Source organism: Stegostoma tigrinum, chromosome 1 (genome assembly GCF_030684315.1).
Source record: "Stegostoma tigrinum isolate sSteTig4 chromosome 1, sSteTig4.hap1, whole genome shotgun sequence".
Classification (NCBI taxonomy): Eukaryota; Metazoa; Chordata; class Chondrichthyes; order Orectolobiformes; family Stegostomatidae; genus Stegostoma; species Stegostoma tigrinum.
Window position 1 is genome coordinate 126,155,288 of NC_081354.1, and position 21,214 is coordinate 126,176,501.

Consider the following 21,214-nt stretch of genomic DNA (forward strand, 5'->3'; position numbering starts at 1 on the left):
AAATAAAGCAAAGAACTGCAAATGCTGAACATCTGAAATAAAGGCAGAAATTGCTCGAGAAACCCAGTAGATCGAGCAGCATCTGTAGAGACAGAAACAGAGTTAACATTTCGAGTCCAGTGACATTTCATCAGACTTAAAACATTCATTCTGCTTTGTCTCCACAGATGTTGTCAGACCCACTGAGATTCTTTCGTAATATCTGCTTTTGTTTCAGGAATCTTTGAATCGCCCTCTTGCCCAAAGTGTTCCTAGCTGCCTCTTAAATTCAGAAATCCTGACCTCAGTGTAAAACGTCTAAAGACACACTACATAAAAACCAAAATAACTCTCGAACAGAAACTAAGTTGTTGGAAAAGCTTAGCAGATCTGTGAAGAAAAAAATCAGAGTTAACGTTTCAGGTCCATTGACCCTTTCTCAGAACTGATGGTGGCTGGGAAAACTTCAGTTTATTTGCAGGAAATAGGGAGGGTGGGTGGGGTAGGGAATAAACGATTGGAAATTAGTGTCAGTGGGCAAAAGAAAGATTGGGATGAAAATCCCATTGGAGAGAGGAGCAGAATTTCTTCAAGGTGGGCATGCCTGGAAGGGATGTGGCAGTGAGTTAAATGCTAAATAAAAACCGAAAGATGTGTGGATGCTGTTGATCAGGAACAAAATCAGGAGCTTTTCCAGCAACGTTGTTTTTATTCCTGCAGGATTTCCATTCCAATCTTTCTTCTTGTCCACCAACATTGCCAGACCTGCTGAGATTTTCCAACAATTTCTATTTTTCTTTCTAAAGATACATCCTGCACTCGTGGGTCCCCCTTGCAAAAAGTTCTCACTGCACTAGCAATGAAAGTACCATGGTTACAAGACCAGATTCAGTCCTTATTGTCTACAGGATTAGTACCAGAGGACTAGAGAATTGCAAATGTTGTGCCCTTGTTCAAGAAGGGCAGTAGAGATGACCCAGGTAATTATAGACCAGTTAGCCTTACGTCTGTTGTAGGAAAAGTTTTGGAAAGGACTACAAGAGATAGGATTTATAATCATCTAGCAAGCAACAATTTGATTGGAGACAGTCAATGTGGATTTGTCAAGGGCAGGTCGTGTCTCACTAACCTCACTGAGTTTTTTGAGAAGGTGATCAAGCATGAGGATGAGGGTAAGGCAGTTGACGCGGTGTACATGGACTTCAGTAAAGCCTTTGATAAGGTTCCACATGGTAGGCCATTGGAGAAAATACGGAGGCATGGGATTGAGGGAGATTTAGCTGTTTGGATTAGAAACTGGCTTTCTGTAAGAAGGCAACGAGCGGTGGTTGACGGAAAATATTCAGCCTGGAGTCCGGTTACTACTGGTGTGCCTCAAAGGTCTGTTTTGGGACCACTGCTGTTTGTCATTTTTATAAATGACTTGGACGCAGGCATAGCTGGATGGGTCAGTAAGTTTGCAGATGACACTAAAGTCGGTGGAATGGTGGACAGTGTGGAAGAATGTTGCAGGTTTCAGGGAGACTTGGATAAATTGCAGAATTGGGCTGAAAGGTGGCAGATGGAATTCAATGCGGATAAATGTGAGGTGATTCACTTTGGGAGGAATAATAGGAAGGCAGAATACTGGGTCAATGGAAAGATTCTTGGTAGTGTGGATGTGCAGAGGGATCTTGGTGTCCATGTACATAGATGCCTGAAAGTTGCCACCCAGGTTGATAGTGCTGTTAAGAAGGCCTACGGTGTGTTAGGTTTTATTGGTAGAGGGATTGAGTTTCGGAGCCGTGATGTCATGCTGCAACTGTACAAAACGCTACTGCAGCCTCACTTGGAATATCGCGTGCAGTTCTGGTCGCCCCATTACAGGAAGGATGTGGCAGCATTGGAAAAGGTGCAGAGGAGATTTACCAGGATGTTGCCTGGTCTGGAGTGAAGGTCTTATGAAGAAAGGCAAGGGACTTAGGTTTGTTCTCATTGGAGAGAAGAAGGCTAAGAGGGGATTTAATAGAGACATGCAAGATGATCAGAGGGTTAGATAGAGTGGACAGCGAGAGTCTTTTTCTGAGGATGATGATATCAGCTTGTACGAGGGGGCATAGCTACAAATTGAGGGGTGATAGATTTAAGCAGATGTCAGAAGCAGGTTCTTTACTCAGAGAGTGGTAAGGGCGTGGAACAGCCTGCCTGCCAATGTAGTTAACTCAGCCACATTAGGGGCATTTAAACAGTCCTTGGATAAGCATATGGATGATGATGGGATAGTGTAGGGTGATGGGCTTAGGTTAGTTCACAGGTCGGCGCAACAATGAGGGCTGAAGGGCCTGTTCTGTGTTGTATTGTTCAATGTTCTAATGTTCTATGTTCAGAGGCTGGAAATTCTGCAGTGTGTAATTCACTTCTTGACTGCCCAAAGTCTGTCTACAATATACACAAATAAGGTCAGAGTGAATACTATCTATTTGTCTGGATGGGTAAAGCTTCAACAAGACTCAAGAATATTGGCAATAGGCTGGTAATTGCAACCTGCTTGATTGGCTGTCCAGCAAACACCTTAAACAATACTTCCTTCACCAACAGGAAATATTGGCAGCAATGCGTGCCAACTTAAGGGCGGTACGGTAGTGGTTAGCACTGCAGCCTCACAGCGCCAGGGACCCGGGATCGATTCCAGCCTTGGGTGACTGTCTGTGTGGAGTTTGCACATTCTCCCTGTGTCTGCATGGGTTTCCTCCAGGTGCTCCGGTTTCCTCTCACAGTCCAAAGATGTACAGGCTAGATGGATCGGCCATGCTAAATTGCCTGTTGTGTTCAAGGGTGTGTGGGTTATAGGGGGATGGGTCAGGGTGGGATGCTCCAAGAGGCAGTGTGGACTTGTTGGGCCGAAGGACCTGTTTCCACACTGTAGGGAATCTAATCTAATCTAAAATAAAACTATATAATGCACAACTCACAACTACATTGCACAACTCACCAAAGTTCCTTCAACAGCATGACATTTATTACCTAGAAGGTCTAGGGCAGGAGGTGCATGAGAACTAATAGGAAGTTCCTGTCCAAGCAACACAGCATCTCCATCTGGAACTATATCCCTGCTCCTTCTCCGTGACTAGGTCAACATCCTGCATGGAACTCCCTTCCTGACAGCCCTGTGGGTGGACCCATATAAACTCAGCCATATGAACTATAATAGTTCAAAAAGGAATTTTGCTACTATCTCGAGGGAAATTAGGTGTGGGCAACAAGTACTGGCCTTACCAACTACCCTCAAATCCATTGAAAGAATAAAGAAAGAATGGAATTGAGCATTTTTGTTAGGACAAGCAACATACTTCATTTTTGGCTTCCCATAATAAATCCGATGATTTTTGCTTTCCAAAAATATTGCCCAGTCTGGTTAGCTACTCGCCGCTGCTTTCATTCAAATTATTGACTTAGACTACCGACAAAAGTCTCACATCAGAGATTAGCATGTAAAGTTAAAGAGCATTGGGTTCAGAATAGTGTATTCAGCTGGATAGAGAACTGACTGGCAGACATGAAATAACAGCAGGAATAAATAGATCATTTTCTGAGGGGCTGCTAGTGAGTAGCAGGGTATCGCAGGAGTCAGTGCTGGGATCTCAGCTCTTAACAATGTACATTCGCAACTTATACAAGGGAACTGAATGTACTATATCTAAGTTTGCAGATGGCACAAAAATAGGCGAGAAGGTAAGTAGTGAGGATGACACATTTGTCTGCAGAGGGATTTGGACAGGATAAGCAACTGGACAAAAATTTTTTAGATGGCATATAATATGGGAAAATGTGAGGTCATGCACTTTGGCAGGAAGAATAGAAGGGTTGGCTATTATTTAAATGGAGAAATTCTGGAATTTTTCCTATGAGTCACCACAGTACATGGACCATAGGAGCTCAAGAAGGCAGCTCACCTTCACCTTCTCCAGGGCCACCAGGGATGGACAATTAAGACTGGTCCAGCTCACAATGCCTGTATACCATGAGTGATTTTTTAAAAAATGCTACAGAAGAGAGGGATAAGGGAGCTCTCATTCATGTATCATAAAAGGCTACCATCTTAATTTGGCGGTTAATTAGGAAGGAAATGGAATGTAGGCCAATACTTCAAAGGGAATGGAGTATAAAATCAGGGAGGTTTTTCTAAAACTATAATAGATACTATTCAGACCACCACTGGAATAGTGTAAACAGCTTTGGTCCCCTTGTCTAGTAAAAGATTAGAATTAGAATTAGAATTAGAATTAGGTTTTATTATCATGTGTACTCAAGTACAAGGGTACAGGAGCACAGTGAAAAGTGCACAATGTCACCATTCCTGGTGCCATCTTATGTACAAAGGTACCTAGGTACAAAATCTTAGGTGCAAAATAGAAAAATAAAGAACCATAGTTAAAAGGTCAACATTAAATTTCTTCTTAATACAAAGTAGAAATAAAGTTAAAAGTTTCACATTGTAGTCCTCCTTAAGTTACAGGTTGTTATTCTAAAAGCACTCTTCTTATTTCTAACTTTCTGTTTTCTATTAGTTAGCCAATCGTCTGTGCATATATAATATGCTAACTCCAACTCCATGGGTTTTTATCTTATAAAGTAAACAAATGTATAGTACCTTGTTAAGCATCTTCTGAAAATCTAGATATATTGCATTCATTGTTTAACCTTTATCTGTTCTGCTTGCTACATCCTCAAAGAATTCTAGTAAATTTGTTGGGCATGATTTCCTCTTCATACGGCCATGATGACTTTGCTCGACCATATTTCTAAATGCTCTGCTATTACATCCTTTATTATAGGTTGTAACATTCTCCTAATAGTAATGGACTCTAACATTTTCCCAATAACAAGATGTTAAACCAACTGGCTTATAGTTTCCTGCTTTTTGTCTCCTAACCTTATTAAATAAATGGGTTTCAATGATAGCATTCTAATTCTGTAAGACTTTTCCCGATGTAGGAATACCTGGAAGATTAGTACCAGGTATCCATTCTATCTGTAGCCACTTTGTTTAATATCCTCATTGTCATCAGATACTGCCATCATACTGTGTCAATGGACTTCATGTTGAACACTCCAGTATCTAATTTCCAGAGGGTGCACCTTTTTCACACTCCTAGAAGTGATCTGAACTATCAGGTCCAGATAATAGCTCAGCACAAACATGCTAGCATGCACAAAATTTGAGCCATGGATATTAAATTTGTGAACTCAATTTAATGACAAACTAGATTGAAAAAATTAATTTACAGAATGAAAGTTTGCGTTGTTCACTATAATTTGAAACCTCCACGAAATGAACATAAAATGTCTTACTGTGCACAGTTTGCTGCAGTCAGAACCCATTTTGCGTGGATCAGTGTTCCTCCACATACATGCTGCTTGTTCACCTGGATGGACACCATATAAGGTCTTGAATATGCTTTAACATCATGACCTCCAATGATTTCCATGCAGTCAGCTGTAAGAGAAATCAAACTTAATTATCACAAAGAGCACTCACTTGTGTGATGTTACCAACCCAGTTGACCATATACTCACAGCCTTGGCCAGCTAAGATGCTGAAGACCGAAGCAATGAATGCCATTTGAAGCATACTCATCATATTGTTCAAATGCAGAGGCTTAGTGCACATGCAGCTCTTGTAGCCTGCGAGGAGGATGTGGTTTCACACAGGGTGAGACTGAAGTGACACTTTTTACAACAATAAACTGTTTCTTTTCTTTCCAATTTCATCTATATATTTAATGCCTCAATCGTATCACAAGATGCCCTTCTGAATCAATATTAAAGCAACATTCACATTGTTGTGATGATCACAGCTTATCATTTGGCATAATGTGGAAAGTCCCTGCTGGGCAAAGCCATTTTAAAAAAAATGGCATAAATACGGTTTACAAAGGAAATTATTTTTAAATTTTACTTTAGATTTCTTTATCCATTCCATTCTTTCTGGTTTTTGTTTTTTTTTAAATTTGCTGAAACCAAAATACTCAGAGTCTCTACAGTGTGGAAACAGGCCATTTGTCCACACTAACTCTCCGAAAAGCATCCCACCCAGAATCAACCCCCACTTCCCTATATTTCCCCCTGGCTAACCTGCTTTTCCGTGCAAAGTATTGACAATTTAGCATGGCTGCGGGAGGAAACCAGAGCACCCAAAGGAAACCCACACGACAAGGAGAGAATGTGCAAACTCCACACGGACACTTGCCCATGACTGGAATTGAACCTGGGTCCTAGTGCAGTGAAGCTGCAGTGCTGACCACTGTGCCACCCTGAAGATACTAGAATGTTGGCCATAGAATATATGCATATTCTTTGTTTTTAATGGTAAATACCACTACAGTGGTTTTCAGCAGCATTCTCTCCATGCTTGCACCCCACACTTCCAGTTGCCAGGTCCCTCAGTCAGGCAATAGGTGTCTACCAATTATAGCCTATTATTCCTTACTTCCATTGCAGCCAACAGCAACAGAGTGTACTGGACAGCCTTCAAGAGGCAACGAAGAACCATGTTGCACCCGTTAAATCCCTGAATCACCACTATATTTCAGTGACCAAAGGGATAATTACGCTCAAGTGGCTCATTGGCACATTTCCCTCCGGTCCTAACTACCTTCATTTTAATTGATGACAATTTTCCTACTGCCATGGCTACTCCCACCGAATACTCTTGGCATGATGCTGCTATCAAGTCCACTCCAGTGAGCTCCATTAAATTCTGCCAAGAATGGAGCTAAACTTCTAAAAAATAGTACTTGCTCAAAGTTTTGGGTATTCAAGGTAAGTCTATGAATGGGTCAGAAGGAAATTCTTAAAGAGTAGAAAACGTTTCCCTTATGATGGGCATTATATCAGTGTGGGTGAAGTACAGTGCAGAGCAACATAAGATGAAATTTACTGCAGGCAACTACATTCCAATAGATTTGAGGAGAAAATATAAGTGCCAGATGCATCTTCAGACCTGTGCTGAAATTGCAAAGGGTGAAGCTGAAAAGAAGTTAGTCCAACCAATACACAGCGTCCGTCAACAAAGCACAGCCAAAACAAAACAGAAGTCAAGTTGGAGGAAGTCTTAGCTGCAGTGTACAGTGTCCTGGTCAAATTGCAGCTTGCACACTGTCCATAGTTATGGTCACTACATGGTTGGCATTCTTACATTGAACTGTGAGAATCAACTGAATGCTTTCCCAGCTGGGAACTGATCTTCAGCACGTACATAAAACAGCTTTTGTGCAAAAATAGTGATGAAAGGGCTGGGTTGATTAAGGATTAAACTACTACTATGTAGTCAATAATAAGCAAATTTGGCAAAACATGTGGAAATATAGATGTACGGAGAAATGAAGAACAAATGAGGCGTTCAGATTGTGAAGGCTGGTAGCTGGAAGCCATACTATCAGAGGCCTTGAGTGAAAGAACAGACAATGCAAATGAAAAAGTTTTGAGAAAAGTAGATAACATGGGACGCATGGACAATGAAGTATTGGAATTTTAATATATGTATGTAATCTGTACTAAGTTTGACGGTGCTCTGTAACCTATCAGAATGAGCTTTAACCCTCATTGTCAAGGTTTACTCTCTATATGTACAAATGAATAAACTATCATTTCCTGTTCTCCTGAAGTCTTCTCTCAGTTTGCCTAATACACTTACAACAGTCAAATCTGAATAGTAAGTCCATAGAAATTAGGAGCAGGAGTAAACACCCTTGAGCATGCTCTACCATTCAATAGGATCGTAATCCAATAATCTTCAAATCCACATTCCTACCCTTAGCCCATAAACCTTGGCTCCCCTACTAAACGTTTCAGCTTTAAACGTACATAAGAACTGTTTGCTCACAGCTCTGTGGAAAGGAGTTCCATAGGCTTGCAACCTTCTGAGATAATAAATTCCTGATCATCTCACTCTTTAATTGGCAGCCTTTATCTGAGACTATAGCCTCTGGTCCTAGACCCTCCATGAGGGGAAACATCATTACAGCATTTACCCTGTCAAGCCTTTTAGAATAATGGTGGATCGTGCCAAACAGTACAACCCTTCAACTTGTTGGCAACAAGCAAAATGACCAGCCCGTGCTTGCAAAACACACATGTCCAATATTAGATATGATTTGATGATTGGACAACATCGGCTCAATTATCCTAAGTTTGTGAAGAATTGTATGAACAACCAATTTAGAATTGTCGGTTAGGTTCATTGTGTAGTGGACTTGAACGTATGGAAGCTTTATATATCAATTTATGGGTACCTGTTCTTTGCAGACAGAAAGAAGAAGCGGATTGTTTTAACACAGTAAGACAGGTGATAATCATCCTCTTGTTCATTTCTCAGAACATTGCCTTGACCAAGCAGAGCCAACCAGACTGGCTTAAAATTTAAACAGAACTTGGCAGTTAACTATCAGTCATGATTAACTTGTGCATTCCCCCACAGCAACACCTCAACCAATTAGGATCCACTCATGAATATCTCACATTTCACTCATCTCTTCAATAAGCTTTGCTTACTCAGAGAGTTGTTAGGATTTGGAATGCAATGCCTGGGAGAGTGGTGGAGGTGGCTTTCATAACTGGTTTCAAAAGACAGCTGGATATATATTTGAAAGGGATAAAGTTAGAAGGCTACAGCGATAGGGCTGGAGAATGGGACATGCTGAGTAGCTCTTTCAAAAGACATTACAGACATGATGGGTCAAATGGCCTCCTTCTATACTATAAAATTCTATGATTCTGTACTTATCATCAATTATATCTGCATCTTTTCTGTGATTTTTGAAGATGAATGAGCAAATTGTCAATGAAACTTTAAAGGAATTTTATCTCAAAATCTTTAACAACCCTGGAATCAGTCAACAACTGGCATAATCTACCTCAAGTTAACTAGAATGATTGTGCATCTCAAAATTTTGAGCAACAAGGTATGGAACTAAACTTCTTATGCTGCTAAGATGCAGTCATACCTTCAGAAACTAAATGCTGCCTTCAAGTCAAAAATGATGTTCTGCTTAGGAAACAACTGAATAATGTGGTATACAAATTTCAGTGTCAGTGCAATGCCAGATATGTAGGCATACTTCCGAATGACTTGTGGTTCATAACAAAAGTGGATTCCTTCACCATCAACAACAGGGATTGCTGGAGATTGCTTTCTATTCACAGATGCTGCCAGACCTGCTGGGTTTCTCCAGTAACTTCTGTTTTTATTGCAGATTTCTAAAATCTGCAGTTCTTTGCTTTTGATTAGTACATTGTTTCAGTTGTTCACAATCAGCAGGGTACTGTCTGTGCTTGCAAAATTCAGGGCATAAAGTCTAACGTTAGATGTGATTCCACAGTTGGGTAGCACTTACAGAATAATCCTTAGTGTGCTCACAAACACTCCAACTACAAATTTAAGATTATCTAACTGACTCACAATACGTCTCACTTATACTTGTGAGAAGCTATAAATGTTCACATACACGCACATGCAAATATAGGGAAAAGGACATAACCATTGTGAGGAGGCAATGGTGTAGCGGTCATGTCATAGGACCAGTAATCTAGGCTAATGTTCTGTTGGACATGAGTCCAAATCACACCATGGAGATGGTAAAATTTGAATTCAATTAAAAAGCTGGAATTTTTTAAAAAAACAAAAGAACTGTGGTTGCTGTAAATCAGGAACAAAACAAAGTTGCTCAAAAAGCCCAGCAGGTCGGGCAGCATCTGTGAAGGAAAAAACTGAGTTAATGCTTTGGGTCCGGTGACCCTTCCTCAGAACTGGAATTAAAAGCTGGTCTAATAATGATTATGTATCAACTGTCAAATACGACAAAAACGGGTCTAGGCCCGAACCGTCAGCCTTCCTGCTCCTCTGATGCTGCTTGGCCTGCTGTGTTCATCCAGCTCTACACCTTGTTATCTCTGGTTTAATAATACCTTTTTGAGAGGGAAACCTGCCATCCTCACCTGGTCTAACCTGCATGTGATGCCAAACTCATGAAATATAGTTGACTCCTAACTATTTTCTGAAATGGCTGAAGAGCCAATTGATTCAAGAGTAACTAACGATCAACAACAAATCCTTGCCAGCAACAAGCACATCCTACATAAGAATGAAAAGAACATAGGTTTGCTCATATTAAACAAACGCATGGGAGACATTTATTTCCTGGTACATTTTTCATGGCAATCACTGGCGACTTGCCAGTCACGCTGTATAAACTGTTGCTCCCTTTACAATTTAGCATTCTTGCACCTGTCCTGGTGAATAGATCAAAATCAAGTTCAACTGTATGCTTTACCTTTATGAAAATACCCCTTCAGAAATTCTGTTATCAGACCTTTCCTTACAAAAATCCACACTTGCCTCTCTACCTGATCCAAATTCCACAAACATGCTGTGACCTCCCAAATTGATGACCATCTCTCCTTGAACCCTATGTATGAATATCTTCAGTCAGATTTCTGACCCTGGAGCACTTATTGAAAGACCTCTTATGAAAGTAACTAAATGCATTGTATCTCACTATAATAATGGTAAATTATCCCTTACTATCCTTCTTGATCTGTCTGTAAACTTTAACATGATATGTTCCATTGTACATGGCTGCACTTCACATATTTTGCTCTCATCTATCCAGCTATAATTAAACTTACCAAGTTGTCCTCAGAACCTTATTAAACACAGTTTGAATCAAAGCCACATTAGAGTTGTTAAGACAAGCGATCAAAACCATTGTTAGTGAGGTGACTTTTAAAGTACACCTCCAGAGGAATTTCCAGAGCTTAAGGCCTGAGCAGCTTAAGCCACAATTTGAAAGCAAGAATAAAAACAATGCAGTAAGACATTGCTGTTTTCAGCAGCAGATGAGCTGAAGGTCGGATAAATACTGGCAAAGTACTGTGTTGTGTGCCTTTTGTATGTTTTACATATTGGATAAAATTGTCACATTTCCTCCAACAAATTGCTTCAAGTAATGTTTCTTTCACCTTACTTTTTCTCTTTGCAAGTGAGGTTGGTCAATCTACAGTTGCTTTTGTGTCACAGTTTCCAAATTACAGACTCTTTCATGTTTCAGAAAAATCACATTTGTTTTGAGTTTCAACTGATAACATGCAAACCACAGGAAGCCTTCTTGTCATCTGGTGCCCTGAACTTACAACATTATAATTCTTAATTTTGATTAAAGTAACAAAGATAATTATTCCATCATCTACTTTACAAAAAACTAATTAAAGCAGAGGAGTATTCTAAGGGCAAGTATTTTTAATCTAGTTTCAAAATATTGGAAGGAAACGTAAAATGCAGCACCCTTAATGGAGAACAGCTCAGTTCATCACACAACCTGTTGCAGATGCCCAACATATTGTAACCGTCAGAAGACAGTAAGGTTGATTTTGAGTGAGTCAGTTATTAATGGGATGCAGCCTTGAAATACAATTTTGTTGTCTTGTTTGCATTTATGATCTAACTGTCTTCATTTTAAAAAAGGGAAAGAGCTAATCTGTTTTCAATAGTAATATGAAAATCAGGGACCTAAGACAAGCATGAAAAATGGATATCACATGAGCCATGTCACATTACGATATCTCTAATCCAGTTGTTTCTGGCACATCTGGGGGCACTGTCTCAATTGGCCTTCTCAAGGTGGTGGCTGTGGGACAAAGAACATAGAACAAAGAGCAAAGAAAATTACAGCACAGGAACAGGCCCTTCGGCCCTCCAAGTCTGCGCCGATCCAGATCCTCTATCTAAAGTTGTCGCTTATTTTCCAAGGATCTGTATCCCTCTGCTCCCTATCCATTCATGTATCTGTCCACATACATCTTAAATGATGCTATCGTGCCCGCCTCTACCATCTCTGCTGGCAGCGCATTCCAGGCACCCACTACCCTCCGCATAAAGAACTTTACACGCATAACTCCCTTAAACTTTTCCCCTCTCACCTTGAAATCGTGACCCCTAGTAACTGAGTCCCCCATTCTGGGAAAAAGCTTCTTACTATCCACCCTGTCGATACCCCCCATGATTTTGTAGACCTCAATCAGGTCCCCCCTCAACCTCTGTCTTTCTAAAGTAAATAATCCTAATCTACTCAATCTCTCTTCATAGCTAGCACCCTCCATTCCAGACAACATCCTGGTGATCCTCCTCTGCACCCTCTCCAAAGCATCCACATCCTTTTGTAATGTGGCGACCAGAACAGAATGCAGTATTCCAAATGTCATTGAACCAAAGTCCCATACAACTGTATCATGACCTGACAACTCTTGTACTCAATACCCCGTCCAATGAATGAAAGCATGCCATATGCTTTCTTGACCACTCTACCAACCTACGTTGCCACCTTCAGGGTACAATGGACCTGAACACCCAGATCTCTCTATGTATCAGCTTTCCCCAGGGCTTTTCCACTTACCATATAGTTTGCTCTTGAATTGGATTTTCCAAAATACATCACCTCGTATTTGCATGGATTGAATTCCATCTGCCATTTCTCTGCCCAACTCTCCCATCTATCTATATTCTGCTGCATTCTCTAACAGTCCCCTTCACTATCTCCTAATCCATCAATCTTAGTGTCATCTGCAAACTTGCTGATCAGACCATCTATACTTTCCTCCAGATCATTTATGTTTGTCACAAACAACAGTGGTTCCAACACAGATCCCTATGGAACACCACTGGTCACAGTTCTCCGTTTTGAGGAACTCCCTTCCCTTCCACTATAACTTTCTGTCTCCTGTTGCCCAGTCAGTTCTCTATCCATCGAGCTAGTACACCCTGGACCCCATGCGACTTCACTTTCTCCATCATGGGGAACCTTATCAAACGCGTTACTGAAGTCCATGTAGATGACATCTACAGCCCTTCCCTCATCTAAAAGTACTAGAAGTAGCCAGAGACGCAGTGTGTACCCTCAGGAGAGTGATCAACCTCTGTAGTACCAGACCTGGCAGATCAAAATTCCCTCCCAGAGCTTTATCTTTATCTTCCAATGCTTGTATGACCAACTGAGGTTTTTCTTTAATTAAACCAGAATTCCAACATTTTTTTAACCTGTTTTCACCATGGGGTTCCGTCTTGAGGAAATGCAGAACAAAGATCAAACATTTCCCCACATCAAGAGAAGGAAAAGTTGACAATAAAAGGAATGTTTAGCACTGAAGAGGAAGCCAAAGCCTTTGGTGATTGCATTAGCCCTGGAGGAGAAGTGGAATCTCCTTTGATAGTAAATAGTATGGCAAGGGAAGCAATACATTCTAGGTAAGGACAGTAAGGACTGCAAATGCATGTTAGTGGACTAAGGGAGAACCGTTAAAAGACTTGGAAGAGAATTTTAAAAAATGGAATGCAAGATAGGAGGCTCCAACTACCCATTCAAAAAGTATGGAGAAACATACGTTGACATTTCACATTCAGTGAGACAAAACCCAAAACTTCTCGATCCAATCAGATTTCAATCATTGCAAAATGTAGTTCCATCGGTCTCCCAGCTGGAGAAGAGATATACTTATCTCTCAGGGAATTGAGCAAAGGTTCACCAGGCTGGTTGAAGATTGAATACCCTTGAATATTCAGTTACCAGCCTTGATAACCTAGCAGCCATGTCTTCATAATTGCCATCATTTTTCACCCATTTACAACTGTTTATTTGTTGATTTGTCTACCTTGTTGTGAATGCTCCATGCATTCAGAAATTGTACATCTAGATCTGTATTTTTTAACATATTTGCATTTTTGTACTACAGCCTTATTTGTTTGTTTACTCTGCATTTCGCTTTTGCTTTTTACCTTTCTATATTGTGTTTCCATCTTCATTGTCCACATTATTATTTTCCTACTCAGGTTACTGTCTTGAACCACATGGACTTGCCACTTCCCTAACCACTATAGTGTAAACCATTCCTCACAGTACCATTGAGTGTTGGACAAGCCACCATGATTGTGTGTGAACTGTGACCCTTGCTAGGCATAACCACTCACGCCAGTGCTCTCTCTCATGGTCACAGTGTCATTTCAATAAACCAGATGATGCGCATACCTCAATTTCTAGGAACAGGAGTCAGTCATTCAGCCCATCTAGCCCTATCGGGAATCCAGTTAGATCAAAGCCAATCATCTACCTCTCATGTATTGTTCCCATATCTGCTGATGCCATGAGTGTCCAGAAATGTATCAATTTGTCTTTGAACATATTCAATGATTAAGCTTCCCACTCTCCTGGGATGGAGATTCATCAAGGATTCATCACCCTCTGACTAAAGAAATTCCTTCTCATCCCATGATCTCCAATGGCCTATCCATTATTCTGAGAGACTTCATGTCCCTGATTCTAGACTCATCAACTGGGGAAAAGCCCTATTTATATCCAGACTGTCACATCCTGCCAAAATTTTGCATAGTTCACTGGAATCACCTCTCATTCTGTGAACCTCTGGAAAAACCAGGCCCATTTTCCTCAATCTCTCCAAATAAAACAAACTCTTTTTCCAGTGATCAGACTGATGAATCCTTGTTGATCTTTGTCTACGGTAAGTAAATCCTTCCTTGGGTAAAGGGATAAAATTATACATGACATTATGGACACAATCTTAAGAGGCTCTTGAAGCAAGACACCTTTACTTCTCTACACAAATTACCCTGCCGTGAAAGCCACATGTCATTTGTGATCAGAGATAACGGGAATTGCAGATGCTGGAGAATCCGAGATAACAAAGTGTGGAGCCGGATGAACACAACAGACCAAACAGTATCTTAGGAGCAAAAAAGCTGACGTTTCTGGCCTAGATCCTTCATCAGAAAAAGGGGATGGGGAGAAGATTCTGAAATAAATAGAGAGAGAGAGGGAGGTGGACCGAAGATGGATAGAGGAGAAGATAGGTGGAAAGGAGAGTATAGGTGGGGAGGTAGGGAGGGGATAGGTCAGTCTGGGGAGGATGGACAGGTCAAGGGGGCGAGATGAGGTTAGTAGGTAGCAAATGGAGGTACGGCTTGAGGTGTGTCGAGGGGATAGTTGAGAGAAAGAACAGGTTAGGGAGGCGGGGACAAGCTGGGCTGGTTTTGAGATGCAGTGGGGGGAGGGGAGATTTTGAAGCTGGTGAAATCCACATTGACACCATTGGGCTGCAGGGTTCCCAAGCGGAATATTAGTTGCTGTTCCTGCAGCCTTCGGGTGGCATCAATGTGGCACTGCAGGAGGCCCCGGATAGACACGTCGTTTAAGGAATGGGATTTCACGAGCTTCAAAATCTCTCCTCCCCACCACTGCATCCCAAAACCAGCCCAGCGCATCCCCGCCTTCCTAACCTGTTCTTCCTCTCACCTATCCCCTCCTCCCACCTCCAGCCACACCTCCATTTCCTACCTACTAACCTCATCCCAAAATCCTTGACCTGTCCGTCCTCCCCGGACTGACCTATCCCCTCCCCACCTCCCCACCTATACTCTCCACCTATTTTCTCCTCTATCCATTTTCGATCCACCTCCTGCTCTCTCCCTATTTATTTCAGAATCCTCTCCCCATCCCCCTTTTCTGATGAAGGGTCAGGCCCGAAGCGTCAGCTTTTGTGCTCCTAAGACGCTGCTTGGCCTGCTGTGTCCACCCAGCTCCACACTTTGTTATCCCACATGTCATTTGAACTCCTTACTGATTGCAACTGCATTCTTGCTTTTAGTGACTCAAGAACAAAGAAATACAGTTCCCTTTGAACACCTGTATTTCCTAAGGTCACCATTAAAAAATTGCTCTTTCTGTTTTCTTTCTCCCACAAAGTGGATAACTTCACATATATTCAATTGATTTTCAACCTGCCATCTTACATATTCATTTATCCTGGAGTCGAATTGCCATTCACATTCCAACCAAGTTTTGCATCATCAGCAATCTTCAAAATATTACTTTTAGATGCCACATCTAAAGCATTTAAATGGATTGTAAACAACAATGCTCCTAGCACTGATTCTTGCAGTATTGCCAAAGCAAAAGTCTGACATCCCAATAATCTTTCACTTCTTGCTCCTGGCTATTTTCTAATTATTAACCATTTTTCATCCATATGAGTATATTACCCCTACTCTAGAGCACTCTACTTTTGTTAACTGACTTCCTCTATGGAAACTCATCAAAAGCAGCCTTCTGAATTACAAATATACCATATCTACAAGTTCTTCTTTATCAATGCTACAAGTAATATCCTTAAAAGATTCCAAAAGGTTTGTCAAAAGTAATTTTTCTTTTATAAATCCATGCTGACTCTGCCCAATTTTACCATAGAACCCATAGAAACATAAAATCGCTGCAGTGTGAAATCAGGCGATTTGGTCCATCGAGTCACACCTACCCAGACTCACCCCCATCCCATTTCCTATAGCCAATCCACCTAGCCTACACATCTTTGGACTGTGGGAGGAAACCAGGGCACCCAGAGGAAACCCACATAGATATGGAGAGAACATGCAAACATACAGCCACCCAAGACCTGAATCAAACCTAGGTCTCTGGTGCTGTGAGGTAGCTGTGCTAACCACTGCGGCACCATCTTTTCCATGTGTCCAATTTCACATCCTTTTCCTAATTTTCCAACACCTGCCCTACTACTAACGTTAAACTAAAAGAACTGCAGTTCTCCATTCTCCCTCCCCCTCCCTTCTTAAACAGTGAGATTACATTTGTTGCTTTTCAGTCTGCAGAAATTATTCCAAAATATATTCAGAGGACAGAGAGGGTTCAACAGTGAGGAATGAGGAAAAGATTATGTGGAGGTAATAAAGAATGCAGTGGGAAAACATTCAGAAGAGGAGGAAAGGAAGGCACGAAAAATGAAGGTAAAAGCCATTTTGCTTTTTTTCCTTCTCTCTGCAGCAAAACTTGCTTTATTTAGGTATCCTGGTCAAAGAAAAGGCCTTCTGAAAGATCCGATTAAGGAAATTTCTGCCAATAATGATCCTGCTATTTTCAAGCTGTAAGTCCTCCAATTGGCCATCCAGTTGACAGCACACTTGTCAACTTTAGTTGGTAACCCATCTCACAGACTGGCCATTCATTAGTCACAGGGGAAAATCACAATGAGTGGCTCTTTCCTACAAGTTGCCAGCTTCTCACCCTCATTTGAAATTGATGGAGGTGTTCAGAAGCCCACAGGGAAAATCTAGTTGAAAGATCCTACGCTATAGTGCATTACATCTTCTTTGATAAAACTACCTTGACCAGAGTGGGTGAAATTCAGTCTTCAGAAGATTTGGAGAAAGTCACTTTTAACTTCTATTTTCAAATAGCAAATTGTGCATCACAAGCTCTCAGTTCTGTCAGGTCCTTTGTTTTTGAGCGCTAATGGTAGCTGTAAGTTTGTTGCTTGGAAATTGAAATCTGGGCTCCAAAATGCTTTTTGATAATTTCTATTGAAAAGTTGCCTGTCACAAAGCATATAAATGGACTAGATAAACCACATAAACTAATAGCACTTTTAATATTCAGTCCTCTATTATTTATGAACAATCCCATTTCCTTTAGTTGTGGAAGAAATCATGTATCATACTTCTATATTACATAGAAACTACAATGTTTGGCTGAACCAGTCCATGTTATTAGCACTGAAGTGAATCGATTCTCTACGACTTCATCCTAGTTGCATTGTGAAACTTCATTTCTCAGCTCTCACACCTCATGACATCCATACATGCCAATTCTTGCCAACCTATGCCTCCAAAGACTCCAAATGGCCTCTTGTAACTTCTGTGCAAACCTATACCCCAAATATCCAACTGGACCCCACATCCTTTATCCCAAACTATACCGTCCTCCTCACATCCAGCGGCCTCATATATCCTCCATACTAACACATGCCCCTTATCAACCCACAATAGCTCTCATACGATTGATAGCAAAACAGGCTCCCAACCCCCACTACTTGTCCTAAACAATCCATAAGACCATAAGACCATAAGACATAGGAGTGGAAGTAAGGCCAATCGGCCCATCAAGTCCACTCCGCCATTTAAATCATGGCTGATGGGCATTTGAACATCACTGCCCTGCACTCCCCCCTCCCCCCCACCCCGCCCCCCCCCCCCCCCCCCCCCGTAGCCCTTGATTCCTTTAGAGATCAAGAATTTGTCGATCTCTGCCTTGAAGGCACCCAACGTCCCGACCTCCACTGCACTCTGCGGCAATGAATTCCACAAGCCCACCACTCTCTGGCTGAAGAAATGTCGTCTCTTTTCAGTTTTAAATTGACCCCATTTAATTTTAAGGCTGTGCCCACGGGTCCAAGTCTCCCCGCCTAATGGAAACAACTTCCTAGCGTCCACCCCTTCTAAACCATATACTATCTTGTAAGTTTCTATTAGATCTCCCCTCAACCTTCTAAACTCTAATGAGTACAATCACAGGATCCTTAGCCGTTCATCATACGTTAAACCTACCATTCCACCTACCACCTCATCCTGCCCCCTTGACCTGCCTGTCTTCCCTGGACTGACCTATCCCCTGATAATAAAATGTGAGGCTGGATGAACACAGCAGGCCAAGCAGCATCTCAGGAGCACAAAAGCTGACGTTTCGGGCCGAGACCCTTCATCAGAGAGGGGGATGGGGAGAGGGAACTGGAATAAATAGGGAGAGAGGGGGAGGCGGACCGAAGATAGAGACAGAGAGTTGCAATGGGAGAGAGATTCCCTGAGGTTGGTCTAGGCCTGAAACGTCAGCTTTTGTGCTCCTGAGATGCTGCTTGGCCTGCTGTGTTCATCCAGCCTCACATTTTATTATCTTGGAATTTTCCAGCATCTGCAGTTCCCATTATCTCTGATACTATTTTAACCTCACTGCGAAGCCTCTTCCAGGGATGCCTAACCTGAAGAAGTTACCCTCCTCCCTCTGGACCAACTTCAGGGAATCTCTCTCCCATTGCAACTCTCTTGTCTCCATCTTCGGTCCGCCTCCCCCTCTCTCCCTATTTATTCCAGTTCCCTCTCCCCATCCCCCTCTCTGATGAAGGGTCTAGGCCCGAAACGTCAGCTTTTGTGCTCCTGAGATGCTGCTTGGCCTGCTGTGTTCATCCAGCCTCACATTTTATTATCTTGGAATTTTCCAGCATCTGCAGTTCCCATTATCTCTGACCTATCCCCTCCCTACCTCCCCACTTATACACTCCTCTCTACCTATCTTCTTTTCTCTCCATCTTCGGTCTGCCTTCCCCTCTATCCCTATTTATTCCAGTTCCCTCTCCCCATCCCCCTCTCTGATGAAGGGTCGAGGCCTGAAACATCAGCTTTTGTGCTCCTGAGATGCTGCTTGGCCTGCTGTGTTCATCCAGCTCCACACTTTGTTATCTTGGATTCTCCAGCATCTGCAGTTCCCATTATCACTGATCCTATCTAAAGCAGAATTCATTTTCTGAAAATGCACTTGCATTCCCGCAATCTTCAAATCTTAATTGTTGACATTGCTGGTGGAAGCTGGGTCCAAGAATTGATTATTTGTATATTAGCTTTGCTTCAATTCGAATGCAGGGGTCTGGTATTGTTGATATGTCTCTTGTCATTCCCATTATCAATCCATTTTTCTTACCATGGCAGCAGACTGCTGAACCCGGAATATCAAATTTATAGAATTAGAAGACGTATGAAAAAGCGTTGTTTGATTAGTAACAGTCTGCATGGATTTATGAAAGAATTATGGTGTAGTAACTTGCAGGAGTTTTATTTTAAAAAGGCAACAGCAAGGTATGAGGAGGGTAGCGCTGTTAATGGAGTGCATGAAATAACTCCAGCGAGGCTGGTATCCCATCACCATATGCAGAGTTCTGATTTGCTCATGGAGAACCCATGACACTGGTCTAGCTTCCTCAGAGCTATTTCTAGGAATGAACAGAACCTCTGGCACTACTGGTTATATCTGTCAGCCAGGGCTCCCTGATTGGACCAGATTAAGAGGAGCAATCAGGGAGTTCATATTCACTGAAGTCCACATCGCTGACCTCATTACAATCACTACATCCCTCCTCCTCTGAGTCTGAGGAAATAAGCCAGTTCTATTCTTGGCAGCTCCTCCTGGGGGTGGCCTGGCTTGGGGGTCGGGGGGTGTTGGTGGTGGTGTTTATCACTGGTTCAGGTTCCTCCAAATCTGCCTTGGATTTGGGCAGCATGTAACACGCAGTAGCTCACTTCTATTGTCTCAGAAGAAATCTTCTTCTTCAGATGGCAAAGGTGTTGAGGGGGCAACAGTTGCAGTTTCCGTCTCAGATTCCAAGGTATCTTCAACGTTTGACAGAAAACCAACAGGTTCCGGGATAATCAAAAAAAAATTTTCAGGAGCTGGGCAAATGTTTTGCTCGCAAATGATTTGCGATTTTGCAGCTTTCATATCGTCCATGTGCTCATTCAGGACCATTGCACCGACCCAAGTTTTATATGTCACTGGACCTGACCTCATGTATCATGCTTGTGGCCCATGCATTCCCACGGTTCCTACACTAAACTTCATCCTCTGAAGTAAACTGTCTCTCTCACTTACTGGTGCCTTGTTTATAGCATTGGTGCTCTTGGTGTTGTTTAATCCTCACCGTCCCCAGATCTAGAAAGATCAGATTTAACCTGGAGAAGTGTCTTCTCCCGGTTAGCAATTCTGCTGGACATAACCCTGTAGTTGCATAAGGGGTAGTCCTATTATCAAGTAGAAACTGGGAGTTAACAAAGTGTGGAGCTGGATGAACACAGCAGGCCCAGCAGCATCTCAGGAGCACAAAAGCTGACGTTTCGGGCCTAGACCCTTCATCAGAGAGGGGGATGGGGAGAGGGAACTGGAATAAATAGGGAGAGAGCAGGGAGGCGGACCGAAGATGGAGAGAAAAGAAGATAGGTAGAGAGGAGAGTATAGGTGGGGAGGGAGGGAGGGGATAGGTCAGTCCAGGGAAGACAGACAGGTCAAGGGGGCGGGATGAGGTTAGTAGGTAGAAAATGGAGGTGCGGCTTGAGGTGGGAGGAGGGGATAGGTGAGAGGAAGATCAGGTTAGGGAGGTGGGGATGAGCTGGGCTGGTTTTGGGATGCAGTGGGAGGAGGGGAGATTTTGAAGGTGGTGAAGTCCACATTGATACCATTGGGCTGCAGGGTTCCCAAGCAGAATGAGTTGCTGTTCCTGCAACCTTTGGGTGGCATCATTGTGGCACAGCAGGGCGCCCATGATGGACATGTCGTCTGAGGAATGGGAGCCGGAGTTAAAATGGTTC

At 42.2% G+C, this 21,214-nt stretch overlaps 1 protein-coding gene across 1 annotated transcript in view; it reads right to left on the reverse strand.

Moving 5' to 3' along the window:
- LOC125456124 (serine protease 53-like) overlaps positions 1–5,618 on the reverse strand; it is a 39,515-nt gene extending 33,897 nt beyond the window's left edge. The window contains exons 1-2 of the mRNA XM_048538888.2: positions 5,536–5,618; positions 5,311–5,455 (exon numbers count right to left, since the gene is read on the reverse strand). Coding sequence (XP_048394845.2) covers positions 5,311–5,455; positions 5,536–5,599 — 209 coding nt within the window. The 5' untranslated portion in view covers positions 5,600–5,618. The remainder of the gene's footprint in view (positions 1–5,310; positions 5,456–5,535) is intronic.
- Between the last annotated feature and the right edge of the window lie 15,596 nt (positions 5,619–21,214).